At 40.8% G+C, this 15,054-nt stretch overlaps 4 protein-coding genes and 1 non-coding gene across 6 annotated transcripts; 1 reads left to right on the top strand and 4 right to left on the bottom strand.

The window, feature by feature from the left end:
* Positions 1-48: 48 nt before the first annotated feature.
* Positions 49-1,630, bottom strand: LOC108049165 (GTP-binding protein 10 homolog). Its single transcript, XM_017130264.2, has 3 exons — positions 1,533-1,630; positions 951-1,473; positions 49-718 (listed from the first exon to the last, which is right to left on the bottom strand). Exons 1-3 carry the CDS (start codon positions 1,572-1,574, stop codon positions 132-134), a joined length of 1,152 nt encoding a protein of 383 aa, XP_016985753.1. The 5' UTR covers positions 1,575-1,630; the 3' UTR covers positions 49-131.
* Positions 1,631-2,030: 400 nt separating this feature from the next.
* Positions 2,031-4,364, top strand: LOC108049173 (tRNA-dihydrouridine(47) synthase [NAD(P)(+)]-like). Its single transcript, XM_017130275.2, has 4 exons — positions 2,031-2,113; positions 2,172-2,319; positions 2,375-2,675; positions 2,862-4,364. Exons 1-4 carry the CDS (start codon positions 2,082-2,084, stop codon positions 4,226-4,228), a joined length of 1,848 nt encoding a protein of 615 aa, XP_016985764.1. The 5' UTR covers positions 2,031-2,081; the 3' UTR covers positions 4,229-4,364.
* Positions 4,365-4,684: 320 nt separating this feature from the next.
* LOC123037837 lies at positions 4,685-4,881 on the bottom strand. The gene has a single exon (XR_006417644.1). It is a non-coding gene; the product is annotated as a U2 spliceosomal RNA (small nuclear RNA).
* A 137-nt stretch (positions 4,882-5,018) lies between these two features.
* Positions 5,019-7,873, bottom strand: LOC108049172 (fructose-1,6-bisphosphatase 1). Of its 2 annotated transcripts, XM_017130273.2 has the most exons (4): positions 7,776-7,865; positions 7,132-7,190; positions 6,075-6,418; positions 5,019-5,740 (listed from the first exon to the last, which is right to left on the bottom strand). In XM_017130273.2, exons 2-4 carry the CDS (start codon positions 7,151-7,153, stop codon positions 5,075-5,077), a joined length of 1,032 nt encoding a protein of 343 aa, XP_016985762.1. In that variant the 5' UTR covers positions 7,154-7,190; positions 7,776-7,865; the 3' UTR covers positions 5,019-5,074. The 2 variants fall into 2 exon arrangements, with proteins under 2 accessions (XP_016985762.1, XP_016985763.1); XM_017130274.2 differs by lacking the exon at positions 7,132-7,190 and having other exon boundaries at positions 7,776-7,873.
* Positions 7,874-9,825: 1,952 nt separating this feature from the next.
* Positions 9,826-13,418, bottom strand: LOC108043752 (brain-specific homeobox protein). Its single transcript, XM_044460088.1, has 4 exons — positions 12,982-13,418; positions 12,177-12,445; positions 11,236-11,538; positions 9,826-10,640 (listed from the first exon to the last, which is right to left on the bottom strand). The coding sequence occupies exons 1-4, from the start codon at positions 13,416-13,418 to the stop codon at positions 10,366-10,368; spliced, it is 1,284 nt and encodes a 427-aa protein (XP_044316023.1). The 3' UTR covers positions 9,826-10,365.
* Positions 13,419-15,054: the final 1,636 nt, after the last annotated feature.

Raw genomic sequence — 15,054 nt, 5'->3', positions numbered from 1 at the left:
TAGTAACTTAAGATACAAATTGTATTAAATAAAATGCAACAATCAAACTTTTTAATGTTCAAAGGATTTTAAATCTTAATTTCTTCATTTCGAACTCTACTAAACTAAGACAAATTACTTTACACTTAGAACTAGGTAATTTTTGGACCCACCAGGCCCACACGCTGCTTCAACTGCTCCTTGATCTGCTCCTCATTAGCCAGAAACTGTTTTTCCGCCAGTCGCACCAGCGTCCTCCTCAGCTGGGACTTCACTTGCGTGACCTTCGTGGAGTTCATGGCCGATATGGGGACAATACTGTCAAACTTCACAACCCGTTTTGGACGCAGTTCCTCGGGACACTGTTCCAGGCCGCTGGCCAGGTCGCTGATGATCGGCTTGACTTTGGTGAGGATCTCATGCGCACCCTCCTTGTCCATTTTGTTCAGCAACAGGACACTGGGCTTCTCAAGCAGCGATGGATCGTAGAGCTCCAACTCCTTCACTAGCGCATATATGTTGGCCACACAGTCGCGATGCGGATGGCGAGGACTCAGCTGGAAGCCGAATATATCCACCATAAAGAGCAGTAGGCGGGTGCGTTCGATGTGCTTCAGGAATTTGTGACCCATTCCGAAGTTGGAGTGAGCACCCTCGATGAGGCCGGGAAGATCGGCAACGGTGATGGAGCGTAGGTCGCTATACTCGATGGTTCCAATCTGGGGCCGTATGGTGGTAACTTGGGTAAAAAAAGAAGGTGACATTATTAACTAGAAGTTCTTCTCTGTCGATTTCTATTTAATTGAAAAGCCACTAAGTCAAAATAAGGAATAAATAAGTAAAAATTAGGATTTCTAGTCCTATATTGCTTTTCATTTGAGAGTAACTTGTTGTGAGCAGATTATATATGTACATAAGCCAGAAATATGGCTAATGCATTTTATATTATTTAGAACCTTATTATTACTCACAAGGGTAAGCCGCAATCTTGGGTTTGGCATTGGAGACGGCCTTGAGTAGTGTGCTCTTGCCAGCATTGGGGAATCCGACGAGTCCCACGTCCGCTATGAGCTTCAGGTCCAGATTCACAGTGCGATTCTCTCCGGGACGCCCCAGGAAATTGGTAGCCGTGCAGCCGCCGGTACCTCCACCCGCCACAATGCAGGTAGCCTCGTGCTCGTCCAGATCGGCGATGAGTTTCTGCCGGTCGTCAAACACCTGGACCCCCACCGGCACCTCAATCTTTTGATCGACTCCACGGCGTCCAAAGATGCTGGCCTTGCTGCTGTCCTCACCGCTGGAGGCGGCAACCCGTTTGTCCTTCAATCCCTGGACGACCTTCCGTAGAGTCAGACCTTCCTTGGCCACCAAGTAAACGCAACCGCCTTGGCCACCGACTCCTCCGTACTTGGGAAATCCATTGCCACCATGTCCTCCGCGAACCGCCAGACGCAGGGTGTCCAGGAAGGTGGGCCGAAAGTGGGCACGACCGGGCTAAGCATTGAAAAACATTTATGGTATTTTTTAATAAGTTATTTTAGCTCTACTCTCACCGATTTGCTAGATTTTAACAGGAATTTACACAGCTGCACCATCTCACTGGCGGCATTATACAACAGTGATGAGCGCTTTAACTTACAGTGACCGTGAAGAGGAATATATCGATATAATTTTATTTTATTATAATCACAGAAACAAAGAATATTTTGAATTCCATTTCATGTTAGTTAGAAGTTTTCAACGCAATGAAGTATAAATAATATATGTAAATATAATATAACAGATAAGCCAATATACACTCTCTAATATATTGTTACTTTAATAATTTGAAACTAATCTAGTTATGTGTGTCAATTTCAAATAATTTCTGCAAGTTCTTGAAGGTGCCAGTTCATATATGTTTACATACTTTCCGTGTAAATTAAACATATTGGATAGTTTAAACTCTTATCGATAGAGTTTTCATCGATTCAGAAGTTTATGCTGAACGCACTCAGTGACTTTGAAACTATCGATAACGAGGGCACTTGAATCAGCTGACTGATAAAAACAAAGGTAAAGAAAAAGAACATAGACCAACACGTGCGATTGTTTATTGTGAAATGGAAGCGGGTATTTGCTATATAAAACCAGAGTAAGTACCCCTGTTTTGTAAAATATTATTAAACTAATTTACTTGATATATCCTTCAGATACTTGGTGACTGAAGCCAATGGCAGCAGTGATACAATTAACACCGAAAACAGCGAGACTAACAAAAGAAAACGCGAGGATGGCGAAGATAAAGCCGGTGGGAATAAGAAATGGGATAAAAAGGAACGCAAGCGTGGACAGAACAAGGCTAGTAAACAATTTTTGGTAATTTGGCATATTATTAATACTTTGCTGCCCACAGAATCGTCCAGTTTTCAAGGACGAGCGGTATTCGCATCTGTGTCATTCGTTGATCGATGGAACCGGTGGGGAACCGTGCTCCCTGGCCAATTGTCGCTATGTCCATGATCTAGATGCCTTCCTGGCCGCCAAGGGTGAGGATCTGGGCCCCAAGTGCTATGTGTACACCACCAAGGGATACTGTGCCCGCGGTGTGAGTTGCCGGTTCAGCAAGGCCCACACGAGTGAGCAGGGCAGGAACCTCAAAAGGGAAGACTACGACGACAAGGCTCCTCCGACCACATTCAATGGCGTTAGTTCAGGTTGGATATATTCCTATGCACATTGTTTTCAACATTGTACAAAAGTTTTTATGTGGAAAAAGTTTTTTATGTATTTATTATTTGTATTTAGCTTATATATTCCAACATAAACTGATTAAGAGATGTTTACGAAACACAATTATTATTTTGTAAAATACATAACTAAATGTATTACATCATTTTCAGAAATCCAGGTGCGCCTGCGAAAGCATGAATACGATTTTAGTCGCAGCAAGGAGCTCATTAAATTAGCAGAGAAACTGCGAGATGTTCGAAAACAAATAGAGCAAAAGAAAAAGGATGGAAAACAGGAACAATCTGTAGGAACTATAGAGGAAAAACAATCTGAGACCAGCGAAAAATTGGACGGGGAGCAACAGATCGATTCCAAGGAACCGGTCACACAGGATAACCCACCAGTAGCAACTGAAGCTTCCACTGGATGTGCAATTGATGATTCTCCTGTCGGCAGAGACGCTGATCAAAAGCCAGCCGTTGATTTTCGCGAGAAACTCGTCCTGTCACCACTAACCACGTTGGGCAACTTGCCCTTCCGACGGATCTGCAAGGAGTTCGGGGCGGATATCACCTGTGGCGAGATGGCCTGTGCCCAGCCCCTGCTAAAGGGTATGGGCCAGGAGTGGGCTCTGACCAAGCGCCACCAGAGCGAGGACGTCTTCGGGGTCCAGCTGTGCGGGAATAATCCCAACATGCTTAACCAGGCCGCGCAGGTTATTCACGAGACGGCCCAGGCGGATTTCATCGATCTTAATATTGGCTGCCCCATTGATTTGATTTACCAGCAAGGTGGGGGCAGCGCTCTGATGCGACGAACCAACATTTTGGAGCTGACCGTGCGCAGTTGTGCTGTGTTATCCGATCGTCTGCCGTTCACCGTCAAGATGCGCACCGGTATCTATGCAGACAAGAGTGTGGCGCACGAACTCCTGCCGCTGGTCGAGGAGTGGGGCGCCTCGGCGGTGACCCTGCACGGACGATCCAGGGAGCAGCGCTACACCAAGCATGCCAACTGGAATTATATCGAGGAGTGTGCCGCTAAGGCCAAGCGGATGCCGGTGATCGGAAATGGCGATATACTTAGCTACGAGGACTATGTGGAGCGAAGAACTCTAGCACCGCACGTTAGCTCCGTGATGATTGGTCGCGGAGCGTTAATTAAACCGTGGATATTCCAGGAGATCAAGGAGAAACAAGCCTGGTCTCCTTCTTCAAGCCAACGCTATGAGATGTTGCAAAAGTTCTCCAACTACGGACTGGAACACTGGGGCTCGGACACCAAGGGTGTGGAGACCACACGACGCTTCCTCCTCGAGTGGCAGTCTTTCTTGTACCGCTACATACCCGAAGCCCTGCAAACAGCTCCGCCGCAAAAGATCAATGCTCGGCCGCAAAAATACCGGGGACGCGACGAAATGGAAACCCTCATGAGTTCCGGCAACGCCGCTGACTGGGTGAAGCTTAGCGAATCGCTCCTGGGTCGGGTGCCAGATGGCTTCAGCTTTGTGCCCAAACACAAGGCAAACGCTTTTTAGAATTGTACTATACATACATGAATATGTATGTTTTGTAACATCAATATCAATATTGTTATAATCCCTTAATGATTAAAATTAATTAAAATCTTTTTAAGTATGCGACGTTGAGTCCTAACTTTATAAAACTGAAAAATTTGATGTTTTCTTTATCTTGGTCAAGTAAATTGGAAAAATACAATTTTGTAACTCTTACTTGGAAAACCTTTTGATTTTATCAAATTTCACAACAATTGAAGAACAAAGCCCAAGCCGAACTGATGCAATTAAAGCAACTCAAATATTTCAGAAATCAATAAATATTTTGATATGGACTGAACAAACAGCAACAAAAGGACCTATTTAAACTTCAAGCCTTAATTTCATAATTCCGAAGCGTGAACCATCGCTTAGGAAGGTTACCCAAGTGATGGTTCACGCCTTATTATGGTTATCTCTTTAAGGTCACATGTATTATTTTGTTGGGCTGAAAAACCCGGCTGTACTGCAATACCGGGCCAACCCGCGACAGAGGTGGAGCTAGCTCCTACCACTCCGTCTGATTACAAAAATCAGTTTAACATTTGTTGTCCCCCTATGGGGGAACTATCAGATGTTAAGCTGATAAGAACAGATACTACATTTTGATCTTAGCCATAAGGCCGAGAAGCGATAATTAAAACGTCCGAAACACAAAACTTCATTCAAAAGTGGGTTGAACCGGCTGAGAATTATTAACTTACATTGGTAACAGTTCTTAACAACTTTTTTGGGCATACTTTTTAGGGACAGGATGTCATAGGAATTCCGATTCCTTAGTAAAAAATAAAAATGTCCTTTATTCATAAATTACAGAAATTTCAAAAATCACTTCAAGTAGCTAAGCGCCTCCTCCACGTCGGCCTTGGATCCCAGGAATATGGGACTGCGTTCGTGTATCTTCTTGGGTACAATGTCCAAAATGCTGATTTTTCCATCGCTGGCTAGTCCTCCAGCCTGTATCATTAGATAGGCCATCGGATTGCACTCGTAGAGCAGGCGAAGTTTTCCGTTTGGAGCGGATTTGGTAGCTGGGTAGATGAAGATACCCCCGTACTTGATGGTGCGATGAACATCTGCGACCATGGAACCCACGTACCGAGCTCCGTAGGGCTTGCCCTTGGTGGCATCCTTCTTGGCGGCAATGTAGTTGAACACGCCCGCCTCCCAATCGCCGGCGTAGCCCTCGTTGATCGAGTAGATCTTGCCCTTCTCAGGCACCCGCATATTGGGATCGGTCAGGATGAACTCTCCGATGGCCGGATCATAGGTGAAGCAATTTACTCCGGATCCCAGACCCAAAACAATAGCCGTGGCTGAGCCGTACAGCGCATAGCCGGCGGCCACCAACTGATTGCCGGGCTGCAGTGCATCCTCGACGGAGGGCGGACCATCGCCCTTCTTGCGGTAGATGGCGAAGATCGAGCCGATCGACACCAGACAGTCTATATTGGAGGATCCATCCAGCGGATCGAAACACACAATGTATTTGCCCTGAAAAGGAAAATAAATTGGCATTCATTAAAAAAGTAAATTTGGATTTCTATCTATAAATCTAAAGCTACGATTTACTTAATAAGCTTTAAAAATACATTTGATTAAGGCTCTGTATAAAAAAAAAGATAAAGGTAACTTAAATAACTAAACTTAACGTAACTTAAATAGCTAAAGGATTTTGGGATTCGAAAATTAGAAAAAGCTTTAAAGATACAGTTATCTGATTTTAAGAATAAACAAATAGTTATTATTAGGAGTTTTAATAAGGTCACCAGAGCGATTAAACATAAGTATTATTGTTTTTCAAAATTATTATTTATTTAAATATTACCTGTTTCTCCACTTCCACCTCAATCACATTCTCGTTCTCCTCGGAAACCATCAGACATGTGGTGTAGGAGGATTTGAGCATGTTGATGAACAATTCATTGGAAAGCACGTCCAGTTTCTTCACTTCCTCACCCTGAACATTCACGTCGCCGGCAATTCCATGGAGCTTGGCGATTCCTGCCTTTCGGACTGCCGAAGCAGTCGCCTTGATCGCCGTCTGGATGCAGTTAAGCAGCTGGGACAAATCTCCGGTGGCATCCTTAAACTTACGCTGCTCCTGTAACACGAAACGCGTCAGCGTCATCGCATTGGAGTCAAAAGCTGGTCCCTGTTGGCTCATTTTGGCTATTGGGAATTAAAAATTTTTTTTTAAATGGTAAGTTTTATTCGTCGGGTTTCGATTGGAATAGGATTAGCATATGGGTTAGGGATTAATTCAATACATTTAATTAATATGCTTTATGTAATGGTATACTACCATATCAGTAAAATATTGTTTTCAATAAGCAAAGTTGAAAACAATTTGTGCATACATATGTATATATATTTCTGAGATGAAAATTTAAAGAGCTTTGCGAAAACGAAATCTGTCTAGCTTGAAATAAGAAGTTTTTTTTACTTATCATTTATATTTAAAAAATTTTTTTAACTTCGGTTTATAACTAATCCCAAAAATGTCTTTTTTTGGTTGTGGCTTTTCTAGGTCCTTAAACTTTTCTTTGAATAAAATATATTTGCGGCTTACTTTCAGTGAAAGTATTTATAAGAATATTTTTTGTTTAACCCTTAAATGGTAATATTATACAAAAGCATACTTAATTAATATTTATATGTAAAGGATTTAAAAGGGGATTAATAAAAAAAGGAATTGTGCGGTAGGACATAAAACGTTGAGCTTAGCAACAGGTTATACTTTTTCAAGGCAGAGGAACAAGTTTGGGAGCATTGCGAATTGAGGGAAGTGCAGGCGGGTGTTATAAAGTGTGAGTTGGGAAAATTCATATTGGAGCGAAAGGAGCCAGGCAACATTTAAGGAGGCAGAAAGCAACTTCACTTACAATCACCGTTACTAGCCGCCATTATTGGTTATATATACGCTCTCTAAATGATGTGGTTCCTGTGGGGATCCATAAAAATAAAAACAATTACCAAGGGTCTGTGAGTTCGTTTTATGAAGGTCATATAAGTGACCCTCTTTAGTATCTTTCTGTTGACCACTATTTCCCCTGTTTTTTTTCGGGGGCTTGTTGCATAAAAAATCACTATCAAAAACTTGTCACTCTGAGTATGCGTGTTTGTTTGTGTGGTTGTGGTTACTGGTTGTTATTTTGTTTTTGACTAGCTGATAACCTGTTTGTTCTACAAAAATATACAAATGTACATATAAAGAAAAAATTTATAAAGCCGGAACCGCAAAATAATATTTCTGCCGGCCGATTTTATAGATCGACACGTGCCCCCTTATTTATTTTTGGAACGTCTCTGAGTAGCACCCGATTAGCTGAATATATACCAACGCATAGAGTATAAGTAAACACAGAGTATCTATAGAGAAATATCTTTTGTACATATATGTATCTCCTTCATTCATCTATATCAATGAGAACTAAATGACTTTCAGACTTGTCCTTAACACTACTATGACCCCCAACATTTGTGGAGCTTCAAAGAATACATGAGACCGAAATGCACTTTCACTTACAACAAAACGGGGAAAGACTGGCAAGCAAAACAACGAACCGCGGTCGACGGCTGAACTAAAGAGACTGCCTGTTGGCTTTAGTCCACGGCCACGACGACAGCGGAAAAAAGGCAGCGAAACGTCACTGTTTGCCACGCCCTTTCAGAGGGTATATGCACTTTGACGATCAGGCTGCCAGTACACCCTACTACTCTAACATTAATATACGACATTAATCCTTTTAACTTTACGCATGCAAATTAAAAATGTTTTATTTCGATGTCCAAAATATACTGAATTGAAGACTATAGTCGTGTTCCCGACTTTGTCAAGTGAAGTAGTAAACTGATATTATTTATTCGCTTTCATTCTGAAATTTAAATTTCTAGGTAATGTTGTATTTTATACCGGAGAGCTGAAACACTTATACTCACTCAAGCTTTTATTTTATAATTTTTCAAATTATTTCACAGAAAAAGAAAAATACCATATTATAGGTCCTTCAAAAACTTTGTAACATTTTTATTAAATCTGGAGAATACAGTTAAGATCCCGGGACCTAATTGTTAATTGCAGATCTAAATGGTAAAGTATTCGAACATCGGTTTCTCTTTTTCTTCTACTATTTTGTTTTGTTTTCAACGACTGATAGCATGTAAATAACATACATACATACAGAAAAAGTATATAAAAGAGAGTGTCGGAGTAAAAGAGAGTGCAGATGGGGAGCATAAATTGCAGACATATGGCTTGAAAAAAATAAGAGGGAGTCAAAAAACAAAAATTAAATAAAGAGAGGAGGGTACTTGTGAACAAACAATTTATAATACAATAAAGGCAAGCTACGAAGAAAAAATTAAAAACCATTTTATAAAGTAGAAGTATCTTGGTAAAATATTAAAATAATAAACTCATAAGTTTACTTATTTAATGGACAATGAATGTGTGTTAGTTTCTATACGTATACTAGGTGTTTCATTTAAACAGAGCACTCAAATTAAAGCCTTTAATGGTTATAGTTCCTAAGTGGAATGTGTGATTTTTATTACCAACCCATTCTAATCGTGGGAGGCTCGCCTCCACCAGTTTGTTTTCGTATTTACCTAATCAACAATAAGATAAGCTTTAAAGTACTACTTATTAAACTATGTATTCGTTCCGAAAATACCAGAGGCGCCTTGTCATTGCTTCGACCTCAGATAGTATTTCATTATTTGCCAATCTCCCGACTTTTTGTTAATTCGCGTCTGATTAGAGTGTGTCTACCAAGTTGAGCATAAAACAAAACACATTCAGAAATACAATAATACATATTTTATAGAAATACATATATGTCTATCAGTTTGTAGTTTTATTTTTATTCAGATTTGGGATTAAATTTGCACTTTGCTTCTTTGACGTCAGGAAATGATTTTACAATACGAAATTAAGTGATTGGTAGACGTAATATAAGATTAATTAAACTCTTATAAATTATCAAATCAAGAATTGTAGTCTTTAACCAAAAGTTTATAAGAATAATAATTTAGGAAATACTTACAGCTGCATTTCGATGATATCTTTTAGGAGGTTGTTGTATCTAAAAATGGAGAACTTTAAAATGTTAAGTAAGAGATTGAATTCATTATTGCTCTTATAAAGCACATATTCCTACTGCCATCCAATAGTTAAATATTTGGGTGGGCATTTCTGTTAACCCATAATTACCAATCAATCTGAAACATTTAACATTCACTTCCCACTCTTGACAATGAGTGTCTCACTAAAATGGCTGTCTGAAAACCCGCAATTATTTTCGCATTGTTAAGTGCATTCCCATCCACATCCACCCCGAATCAATCCAATCTTTCCCCGAATCCGCCCACTCACGGGCACTTGGACATGCGCAGGGCGTGGCAGTCAGTCAACGTGAACCCCATGCTCAAATACCCCTGATGTTTAACCATATTAGTTGCTACTTTATGTTGTCAATTGGATTTGATTGCCCAGCATAGATGGAAAAATTCGCCCAACCAACTAACACTTTTGGGATATTCACATAATTCTGCTCTGTTCTGTTTATTGTAAGCACTATGTTCTGGATAAGAAGTCGAGCGGGCAGGGAACTAAAATATCTTAAAATGGAAGTTCTCGAATACAATCACTAAATTTGATTAGATTTAAGATTTAATATATGACTAGAAAGCAGCTCGTTAGTATTTACACGGTTTTTCTTTTCAATTTTAAAATTGGGGGAAATACACTTACAATTTGATCAAACATTTGTCTTAAATTAAATTTTAAGGAAACATTTAGATTTTAGTTGGATAGCATTTTGAAAAGGGCGTGAGAAAAATAAATATAAAACAAATAGTAAGAGAACATACTTAAAATGGTTGTTAGTTTTTCCAAACTTAACCTTGATAAATAAGAGAACATACTTAAAATGGTTGTTAGTTTTTCCAAACTTAACCTTGATAAATGTTTAATACTTTATATAAGACAAATCTTATATAATCTCCTTAAATTGCCACTCATAAATCAAACAATGATTTAATTGTTGTATTTCCCCAACAAAAATATCAAAAACATTACTAATATAAGATCAAGGTTCTGATCCCGATCCAACTATCTATGTTAACTGGTAGAGTTTCGCATCGCCCACGATGTCCACGTCGCTGGAGTTGTCCTCATCGGCACTATCCGCCTCCAGGTCGGAGTAGTCGTCCGTGGAGTAACCCTGCTGCATGAGGCACATCTGCAGCTGCTGCTGCTCACTCGTGGGCTGAGTGGGCGTGCCCCCGGATCCGGATCCGGAGGTGAGTTTGGCGTGCTTGGAGTTTCCGGAGGAGGAGGTGGCTTCGCCCGGCTGTTTGCCCAGCTCGCTGCGTGAGAAGTCAACGGGTTCTGCGGCATGGAAGAGTCAAAGAAATTTCCACCAAATTTAGAACTAATTTGATTTGTGGAGAAACTTGAGCAAAACTTTTTGCAACTCAAGGAGGCAGCTAAAAGCCAAAAGGTCTAATTGAAAGTCCAAAAGTTTCACAAAGAAACTACTCACACTCTTTTGTCTGTTCAACTATTTTCAAGTGGTCTAGTTTTTGAGCGTTCTAAACAATTTAAAAACTGTAACCAATTCTATTTAAGATGCGTAACTTATTTTGATTATTTATTTAAAAACTAACACAAGGCTATTACAATTGCAGATTTGAGACAAATAATTTTGTATTAATCAAAGTTTTAATCTTATCAAAAGTTAATGTTAGGTTGGTATCTATCTTATTGTTAAATATTTTCGTTTTTTCTTAGCCCTTAAAAAGGGCTAACAACAATATATGTATATGTTCTCTAAAATGCTGATTCGCATATGTACTTTTAATATCTTTGGCAAATACTTTAGATTTACTTTGTCTCAGGGTTAAAAGTTGGGTATATGTTATTTTAAAGGCACTTGTCACCAGGAATAACTAAAGTTTAAGTGCTTTAACTTTAAAAGACTCACCATTGGTATTATCACGGCGGCGCAGCTGCTTTTTGTGCTTCATGCGGCGGTTCTGGAACCAGGTCTTCACCTGGGTTTCGCTGAGACCCAGTGCCGTGGCCAGTTCCACTCGCTCCGGCGTGGAGAGGTATCGCTGACCCTCGAATCGCTTTTCCAGGCCGGACAATTGCGGATCGCTGAACACCGTGCGGGCCTTCCTCCGGCGGCAGTGACGGAGGGCATTCACGCCCATCCCCAATCCGAGGGCCAATTCCGGAACACAACCAGGTCCCCCGAAGAAGGGTGCTCCCCCGAAAAGGCTGGCTGAAAGGTCGAATGCCAAAATTCGTTAACTTTGTTATAGTTTGCAGAAATGGAAACTTTCGGTGTTGATTGACATTTACACCGACTTTAGATGCTATCTAGTTCCCTTAAAGGGGTTCCTCAATTTGGGCACCATTTGAAAAATTGTGTAAGTAGACAAAAAAATAAAGGTTCTTTTAATTCGGACACAGAAAAATAAAATTAATTATTTGGTTGCTTCACAACTTTTTGTTTTGGTCAATTACAAAGACTTTTCAGATTATTAAACTGTTTTGAAAAAATCCAACCAAAATAATTAAGCATTTATCTTGATACGAATTGTTAACACAAATATTTTCATTGGTAAACGTTATATTTAGTTCAAATTTATTATGTGATCTAAAGATTATAAATATCACTCATACGCCACGTGGTCGATTTGCACCTACTTTTTGAAGAGACAGTAGCGAGAACTTTTGTTTGAGAAAGTCAAAGTTTAATTTAGTTTTAATATTAGACCTAAATTTAATTAAGTAATTATTACTCATGTACTTGGCTTGTAACATAATAAGAAAAAAACAAATAAGGTTCTTATTACTAAAAATGTCACTTGGTTGAGACATACTCTTATCTAATCATACTCTCCAAACAACACGCACCTTGTGATAGAAAATAGGGATCCACGGACTTGTAAGTGCCCGACGACGGAGACAGATAGCCGAGGGTCATTTGAAGAAATCCGTGATCGGTGTACGGGGCATTTGGGTATAAGACCCCATTGGACCCACCAGTTCCTCCATTCAGTGGCGGCGGAGGAGGTGGCTGGGGCGCTGGTACTGGCGGATGCTGTCCTGCCCCAGATCCCAATTGCTGAGAATTCTGATCTCCGCTGTAGTGGGAAGCTCCTGGACGGGAATGGTGACTGGACCTAGATTTCAATGGGTGAAAGAGTTTGATATTTATTTAATCCCTTTTCATCAGAAGCTCTACAAAATCTTAAGTCTCCTAAGTTTTTAATTTCCTGAAAACTATGTATGTATTCTTAATGAGATTTCTGTTATTCACTGCTTATTCGGTAGTGGTCTTTTGAATTATTAGTTCTTAAATTCTGCACCTAAGGTTACACAAATGTATTGCTATTACACTAAGTTTAAATCAATGTTTCATTATGCTGAAGAAACTGTTTTGCCCTTTATCTCGCTTTAATAGTAAGCCTACGATCTTCAAAATTTCCCTTTTTTTAAACAAAATAACACAATCTGTATCCTTTTTCAATTTAATTATCGAACAAATATTTTTTTTTTCTATTTTTCTTAATTATTTCACTGAATTGAACTGTATTTTTTTAGTTTCCTCCAAATTTGATGTTTTAAAAATAGGAATAATTTGGTTTGAATTAATACAGTTCACATATAAATCCACTATTCATTGCATTGTACACATATTATTGTTACTACAACCAACCGTTGGGCGTTGTGCAAGGACTTGGCGTAATCCTCGCTGCCATATCCCGACGCTGCCTGATTGCCTCGCGTTGTTGCCGTCGCGGATGCGGATGCCGGCGGATGTGATTGGGGCGGATGATGCGAATGATGCGACGGATGTTTCTGTGGATTATTGTCGAGGTGGGCATAGCTACTCCTGGCACTTTTCATCGCGTTTTTGCTGCTCTTTTGCGCATAATTACTGCTATTACCGGTGATACTGTTGGCATTATTATTGCTGGCACTATTTAAATTTTGAAACAATATATGCTCGATGGAGAACGGCGTTTTTGTGGTCAGCATTGTGGTGGCACTACTGGCCATCGCCATCGCCGCCTTGCTGTGCGTGGGCGTGGTGGCATTGGCATGAGCATGTGCGTCCGCAGGACTCAAGCTGGCCTCATTAAGCATTGCCATTTCGCTGGACGAGCAGGAGGTGGGGGTGGAGGTGGCGGTGTCGGAGTCGGCGGAGGATATGCCAGGATATATGTATATGTATGTCCTTTGGCCGCGCGCGCGTTTATGTTGTTTGCTCGTTGACGGTCGCGTTGAGTTTGCGGCAATCACCGCACATCAACCAGCAAATTGCTCTAAACGAGCTGCCAGCAGACATGTGCGAGCGAGCCAGCGATAATGTCCTGCATCCTGCAAACGGAGGGCAATGAAAAAAGAAAAAAGAAACCCCTTCTCAACTTGCGCCACCCCCTCTTCAATCCAGTTGCAGTTGGCTGTCGTTTGCGGTGCCCGCTTAGAGCGGCAATTCGGGGGAATCCCCGGCAGTGTTATACGGAGAACACACCCCCAGGATTTGCATGCGCATACGGTTGTCCTGCTTTCTCCCTGAAGTTTAGCATACCCCCTCCGCCCATCCAAAATTTCTCTGCTGGCATCTGCTGGACCTCCGATTATCCGAGTACTTTTAGCCCCCTCCCCCTGCTAAACAAATAAAACCTTAGTTTAATTGACCCCTGTTAACCGCAAATAATTTGCACAACTATGCGTCCTTGCTCTGCCGCCATTTTGTTGAGCCGTCCACCCGTCCTTCCATCCACCCATTGCCACCCATTTTGGCCCCCCAATGATCATAATTAACGTGTCATGGCCGCCATTGTTGTCTGTCTGGCGATGATGTGCATGCATTAAATGCCACAATTATTATAATTGAATTAAACAATCGATTCTGCTGCCGCGGGGTGGTGAAAAGAGCTGCGACAGGATAATTGCTAGGTGGAGCCAAACGCAACTGTACCGCCTGTTGGGTTTGGGTTGACATATTCTCCTGCTTCTCAAATTTATATATATATTCCCCGCGCCGCGGGTAATTTAATCAGTGTCCAACATAGCAGAACACCACCCACAGAAGAGGACACCTAATTCCCACACCCATAACACATCCGAAAAGAGGGCGTGAGTCCTTGGCTTTTAGCCACCAATCAGCGAAGAGCCTGCCAAGGGGTTGCTTTCGCCAGTATATTCGTCCTGTTTCCTCCTATTGAGATCGAGAATAGGTCCGTTGAGGGGCGCGTAATAGCGGGGAATGACTAACTAGAGAGCAGGAAGGCAGACAATAACGAGACATCACTGAGGGAGAGAGAGCATGGCGAGGATGCGACCAAAAAGCAAGACAAATTTGCTCGTTTTATTAATAAAATAAGTCACGCAAACTAAGTCGAACATCATTATTAGGTTAAAGCCCTAAAACGGGCGCGTTAGGATGGTATTCGAGGGATCGAAGGAGAGGTTAAGGGGGCTATGGTGCCCCTGAAGTCAAATGTCTCTGCTTCTCTAATGAATTTAAATCACTTATATTTTTTGAGTACTAATTACTGGTAATTGGCCATTAGACTTTGTTTATATTACCTTCAGGGACGAATGTAGTTTAGTTAAATAAAATATTATTTTTTCTTTTGAAAACTAAAATACCCTCAAATTAAATGCTTACAAAATTATATATCATTGAAACTATATTTGAAAAGCCAACATTTTATAAATCATGAAAGTAACCGAAAAGCTTTAAAATAATTATTCTTGATAATAAAAACTGAAATAAAGA

The sequence above is a fragment of the Drosophila rhopaloa genome, unplaced genomic scaffold (genome assembly GCF_018152115.1).
Source record: "Drosophila rhopaloa isolate 14029-0021.01 unplaced genomic scaffold, ASM1815211v1 contig_2, whole genome shotgun sequence".
Classification (NCBI taxonomy): Eukaryota; Metazoa; Arthropoda; class Insecta; order Diptera; family Drosophilidae; genus Drosophila; species Drosophila rhopaloa.
The sequence above is the reverse complement of the archived record's forward strand: the minus strand, read 5'-3'. Positions and strand labels throughout refer to the sequence as shown.

What these genes read in the sequence shown, in the direction of transcription:
- LOC108049165 (XM_017130264.2), bottom strand. Translation starts at nt 1,574, where the DNA reads ATGGTGCAGCTGTGTAAATTCCTGTTAAAATCTAGCAAATCG. An exon ending in TGTTAAAATCTAGCAAATCG is followed by an intron (nt 1,474 to 1,532) that starts GTGAGAGTAGAG and finishes TTCAATGCTTAG; the next exon opens with CCCGGTCGTGCCCACTTTCG. An exon ending in CAAGATTGCGGCTTACCCTT is followed by an intron (nt 719 to 950) that starts GTGAGTAATAAT and finishes TTTTTACCCAAG; the next exon opens with TTACCACCATACGGCCCCAG.
- LOC108049173 (XM_017130275.2), top strand. Translation starts at nt 2,082, where the DNA reads ATGGAAGCGGGTATTTGCTATATAAAACCAGA. An exon ending in GCAAGCGTGGACAGAACAAG is followed by an intron (nt 2,320 to 2,374) that starts GCTAGTAAACAA and finishes TGCTGCCCACAG; the next exon opens with AATCGTCCAGTTTTCAAGGA. An exon ending in ATTCAATGGCGTTAGTTCAG is followed by an intron (nt 2,676 to 2,861) that starts GTTGGATATATT and finishes CATCATTTTCAG; the next exon opens with AAATCCAGGTGCGCCTGCGA.
- LOC108049172 (XM_017130273.2), bottom strand. Translation starts at nt 7,153, where the DNA reads ATGGCGGCTAGTAACGGTGATT. An exon ending in GGCGGCTAGTAACGGTGATT is followed by an intron (nt 6,419 to 7,131) that starts GTAAGTGAAGTT and finishes AATTCCCAATAG; the next exon opens with CCAAAATGAGCCAACAGGGA. An exon ending in AGGTGGAAGTGGAGAAACAG is followed by an intron (nt 5,741 to 6,074) that starts GTAATATTTAAA and finishes TTTCCTTTTCAG; the next exon opens with GGCAAATACATTGTGTGTTT.
- LOC108043752 (XM_044460088.1), bottom strand. Translation starts at nt 13,418, where the DNA reads ATGGCAATGCTTAATGAGGCCAGCTTGAGTCCTGCGGACGCACATGCT. An exon ending in TCCTTGCACAACGCCCAACG is followed by an intron (nt 12,446 to 12,981) that starts GTTGGTTGTAGT and finishes ATTGAAATCTAG; the next exon opens with GTCCAGTCACCATTCCCGTC. An exon ending in CCGCCGTGATAATACCAATG is followed by an intron (nt 10,641 to 11,235) that starts GTGAGTCTTTTA and finishes TCCATGCCGCAG; the next exon opens with AACCCGTTGACTTCTCACGC.